General features: G+C 50.9%; 1 protein-coding gene across 1 annotated transcript in view; it reads right to left on the minus strand.

Moving 5' to 3' along the window:
- The window catches only part of TNS1 (tensin 1), a 102,306-nt gene that overhangs the window by 7,223 nt on the left and 89,760 nt on the right, over nt 1-5,323 (minus strand). Inside the window, exons 26-28 of the mRNA XM_019638197.1 lie at nt 3,058-3,189; nt 2,585-2,677; nt 1,776-1,884 (exon numbers count right to left, since the gene is read on the minus strand). Coding sequence (XP_019493742.1) covers nt 1,776-1,884; nt 2,585-2,677; nt 3,058-3,189 — 334 coding nt within the window. The remainder of the gene's footprint in view (nt 1-1,775; nt 1,885-2,584; nt 2,678-3,057; nt 3,190-5,323) is intronic.

Genomic DNA, 5,323 nt, shown 5'->3' on the forward strand with positions numbered 1-5,323 from the left:
CGGTAATTAAAACTCTAGAGCTGGAAAGAAGCACAAGTCTGGCTGGGCTGGAGGCGCGCTCTGAAAATACTTTGTGCAATGGATATGCTTCTCATATCAGGCCCTGGCAGTCAGCACGTGCGGGTCCTGTTGGAATGCTCAATAATTGCTCTAAGTATTCAGCACACTGGTTGGGAGCTCTGGAGTCCAACAGAGCTGGGTTCAGACCCTCAGCCCAGCAAGTGCCAAGTATCTACAAAACAGAGATGCTGATGATAGAAGCCATTTCATTGGGTTTTTGAGACGGTCCATGTACAGTGCAAGCCCAGTGCATGGCGTCAAGGAAGTCTTCAAGTGGCGATTGGTGGTGTTCTTGCTTTGCATTGATGTGTCTGTGTACACCAACAAATGCCCTCACTTATTCCACCATTAATGCAGCATTACTGTAATTACAATATGAATAAGAATTGAGTATTGTTTACACCAGTGTTTCTCTGACTTCGGTGGGCAGGCTTGTTAAAACACAGATTAATGCGCCCCAACCCAGAGTTTCTAGGTACTGGGGCTTGAGAATATTTGCATTCTTAACAAGTTCCCAGGGGCGCTGATACTGCTGGTCTAGGGACCGCATTTTGAGAACCATTGGTTTATACAACGTAAATATCAAACAGTTTTATAATTGCTCAATTACTTTGATAAATTCCATAGAACTATAATTTAATTAGTGTCTACAATGTGTGGATACTAATGCTATTTAAGCTGTATTTGAACTTTTAAGCTAATAAGGGTGGTCAATTATCATTAATTCAATGAATTGAATTGGATACATCGAAATTGTCAAATAATATTGGAGTTTTTCTGTGTGAGCCCTAAGGGGCTCTAAGAAAGACTTGGAAGAAAGTCTCAGAGGCACTTCTGAATATCCTATTGTTGAACAGAGGAGGTAGGGAGAAGACGCCTCAGTTCCCAGTGTCTAGACTTCAAGTTCAGAGCCAAGCATAGTCCCCTCCGAGGGCCCTGTGTACTTGGGGGCTGGGGAATAGAAGCCTGTGCTATGAAGAGTTTCAGGGGCCCATCTAGCACCCTCCGAGGCTGAGACACCCCTCTGAGAGAAGCGGAAACCTCCTCCCCAGTGTCTCACTCAATTTCTCACCCTCTATGTCCTGAGGAGCTTGGGTTCCATTAGAACTTCCCACAACCAAAAGGGGGTCTGCCCTTCCCCATCAGCTCAGTGTCCCCTCAGTCAGGGAACACCATCTCAGCCACGCACACTAGAGACTCCAGGGACATCTTACCCTCCCCTTTCCTTCCCACGCCATGCGGAGCCGAGCCACTTTGCCTCTAAGAGATCCCTTGAGTATGCTCTGTCCTCTTCATTCAGACCAGCCTCCCAGTTGGGAGGCTCCCCATGACCTAAATCCGCCTTCCTCTCCTCCTCCCCTGGGCCCTGCACTGACGCCCATCCTATCCTCCAGACACTGGTCCTCCCCATGACTGTCTCCTCTTCCTAGCGCCTCCTCCGAGATGAGGCTTCTTCTGAGGGGTTCAGCCTGAATTTCTTTAAGCCTCCAGAGAATTTCCCAGAACAATCTGGCAAGTTAATTCTGTATGCTCCTGGAGTGAAGCTTTTAATAAACTTTTCCTTCTTTTTTTAATAGAAAAAAAAAAGTGTGTGTGTGGGGGGGGTGGTTTTGAGTTTCCCCAGATTGGCAAAATAACCCATGTTCTCCAACCCCGGCCAAGGTTCTGGAGCAGCTGGCAGGGCCGAGATATGCAGGAGGCCAGCTCAAGGGTGCGCTGGGAGAGCAAGGAGTGTCAGGTTCCTACCTCGGTTTGGAATGACCAGCTTACAGGGCAGAGCCAGTGGGATGATGGAGTGCTGGTAGACCAGGGCAGACAGAGATCCTGCAGAGAGGAAGACAGCCCATCAGAGGCGGCAGGACTGGAAACGGGCCACGGGCCGCGGGCACTGAGGAAGCCCGGCCACCCCCACCCCACTAGCCACAGTCTTCAGTTTCTTTATGATCACGCTCATCTCACCAACAAAGCTGAAAATCCACTCCTTCTAGGAGTCATAAGGTTACCTAACAACTTCCCTTTATAAAGAGTTACTCCCAGGATCTCTCTTAAGTCCCTCCAGCTGCCAGGGCCCCCCTCAGGACAACACAGCAGGAGACTCGAAGAATCGTGGCATCAAATCCTAGCTTGGTGGCTTTGTTAGCTTGGGCCAGTCTAACTCCTGTGAACTTCAGTTTCCTCATGTGTAAAATGGGACAATGGAACCTACCAGGCAGGACTGTCATGAGACCAGAAGTAATATAAGGGAACTAGACAGTAACTTTCACATAATAAGTGGTCAATAAAGGCTGCTACTGTTAAGAGTTGTTCAAATGATAACAGTAACACATCTCAGTGGGGAAGGACAAATATAGAAAGGAATATGGCAGAGGGAAGGAGCCACAGCACAGAGGGAGGGAAGCCACTTTTCATTTTCTCTGCTGCATCTACGACAAGGGGGACTGGCAGAACCTGTGGCACGGACACTGGGGATAGGCCTGAGACCCCACAGGCAGAATGTGGAGACAGAGGTAGGGGGAGAGCTCACCAAAGTTTGGTTCATTGGGGCAGCCCTTGAGTTTGACTCCTCTGGGGCCGGTCTCTATCAGGAAATGTCTCACCAGCTCATGGGTCATGTCCCCTGGGATGAAGAGAAAGAAATGAGGATGGGTCACTTTTCATGGCATCCTCCAACCACTTCCCAACACCGCTGCGTGGCTTCGCCCGTGTGCGGGAGCAGATGATGGGAGAAAGGTTCGGAGAGATAATGTGGCCAGCACCCTGGAATGGAGAGACCACCACTCCTCTCCCAGCCTTCAAGGAAACAATCACAGAGTCCCAACAACATGGCATCCTTATTCTCTGACCCCCACCACCACCAAGCCCATGCCTCGCTCTGCTGAAGAGTCTAATTTAGCAGGGACCAGCTCCCATGAGAATTAGAGACCTGTCCAGCCCCCAGGCCTTCCAGAACCTCGGAGTTTTATGAGACGGTACAGATCGCTGAGCAGACAGTGTTACCTTTTTTATTCTGCTGCATGATGGTCGGAGGGGGAGAAGACACCTTCATGGCCAGCCCATAGGCTCCTCGGAAGGAGTGACTGTCGCGGATGATGAAGGCCCCTGGCTCCTGGTCCTTCAGGAGTGCGATGGCTGAATCGGGAGGGGAGAAGAAACAGAAGGCGCTGCCTTTACTTAAGTCTTTGCTTAAGGCCTCTCGAACCTCACTCTTTGCTAGGTGACAGGCGATTCTTTAAAGTTAGAATTCAAATGCTCGGAAGGGTCCTGCTATACGAGAGTTGGCGCACTTTTTCTGTAAATGGGCAGATGTAAATATTTCAGGCTTTACAAGCCATGTAGTCTCTATTGCAGCCACTCGGCTCCGCCATTGTTGCACAAAAGCAACCTGGATTTGACGGTGGGTGACAGTCACCGGTGCCCTGTCCTACATCCACACAGACTTTCCTCGGGGACCTGAGGCAGGCCTCATCTTTATCCCCCACAATCCCAACTGTTTTTTCTGTAACATGTGCAAAAACCTCCCACATCACGCAGAGGGAAAGCTAAGGTTTCTTATTACGTTGGACGGGCTGTTACTTTGCCCAGAAAACCAAGACTTTGCTGCTTTTAATAAGAATCCTTCAAAGAAGCATCTACGACCACTGCTTCTGCTCCCCACGCGTCACCCCAGGACTGGCTCTTCCTGCCTCACCTTGATCTCAGCCCGTCTGCGACCACCACCCACTACAAAGAGGAAGGGGTCTGCTTCACTTCCTTGCCCGGGGAAGACGCAGTGAGCAGCAGCCAGCTGGGACCTCCGATGAACCCCAGTGCCCCCCAGCACTCACCTTGCTCTCTAGAGATCTCGGGCTTGTACCAATACTTGGAAGTGTCCTGGACAAATTTTACTTTGGCCCGGGTCTCGGGGCTGTTGTCTAAAGGAGAAGGAGAAAAAAAGAAAGCATTATGGGTTGAAATGTATCCCCACCAAAAGATATGTTGGAGTCCTAACCCCCGGTACCTGTTTATGTGACCTTCTTTGGAAGTAGGGTCTTTGCAGATGTCATCGAGTTAAGCTGAGGTCATGCTGGATTAGAGGGGACCCCAAGCCAACATGACTGGTGTCCTTATAAGAGGAGGGAAAGGGACAGAGACCCAAGGGGAGAGCGCCATGTGAACACGGTGGAAGAGACTGGAGAGATGCATCTCCAAGCCAAGGGACACCAAGGATTGCCAGCAACCATGAGAAGCTCAGAGAAAGGCCTGGAACAGATTCTCCCTCAAAGCCTCCAGGAGGAACCAACTCNTTGGTGCTGTTTATACATGTGTCCTATCCACTGTGCCAATGTCAGGCCTCCTGGGGGCAGAGTCGGCCTCCTGGTTGGCCTGAATCCTCGCAGGGCTGAGTTCCTCAGAGGAACTTAGGAAATGCTGAATGGGTGGAAGCATCAACCAAAAGGTCCCAGGCCATGCCCAGAATTCAGACCTCGGCTTCCACGTTCTGACGCGGAGGTCTAGCCCAGCCATAGTATTCAGAGAAGCCCACCAAAAGAGCAAGAACAAGAATCAGGGAAGCCAGGATTGGGGTAGAAAAGATCATTTAAACACCCCCTGCCCCACTGCCATTGCCTCCAATAAAACTCAGCTTTCTGTCCACGTCCTCAGATCCCTGCTGTTCTGGTCCTAGCAGAGGGGAGGTGACAAGCCTGGACGCTGGCCTTTAGCTAGAGGCAGAAGGCAAAAGGTCTGGTTGCCTAGTCAAGCTTTTATCCAAAGCTGCCCTTTGCCTCCCCCTCGGTCCCGGATACCCCCCATCCCCAAGGAGCACAGCCAGCTGGGGTGGGGGGAGAAGATACACTTACTTAGCAGGGGCACCTCCCTCTGTTTTCGTCCACCTGTGGAGAGAAAGATGGCAGAGCGTAAACCACTATGCCTTCTCCCCAGAGCCCAGCCCCCTGCATGCCCAGACCTTGGGGAGAAAACGGAGGCGTCCCATTTGGGGGCGGGGGAGTGGGGAGCATTCACGTAAGGAGAACACTGTGGCATGCCTCCCAAGGAGCCTTCTCCAGTGTGGGGAAGAGAAGCAAATTTAAGGTCAGGGACACAGCAGAGTGGGTGGGAGCAGGCATTTGAGTCCCTGGGAGGGTCTCCAAATTTGTTGTGGGAAAAACTCAAAAAGATACCCAACACAATTACTCACACTCCCACAGACACAGGCAGATCTTCAAGTTGAACCAAACACACACACACACACACACACACACACACACACACACACACACACACA

The sequence above is a fragment of the Hipposideros armiger genome, unplaced genomic scaffold, assembly GCF_001890085.2.
Source record: "Hipposideros armiger isolate ML-2016 unplaced genomic scaffold, ASM189008v1 scaffold_38, whole genome shotgun sequence".
Taxonomy (NCBI): Eukaryota; Metazoa; Chordata; class Mammalia; order Chiroptera; family Hipposideridae; genus Hipposideros; species Hipposideros armiger.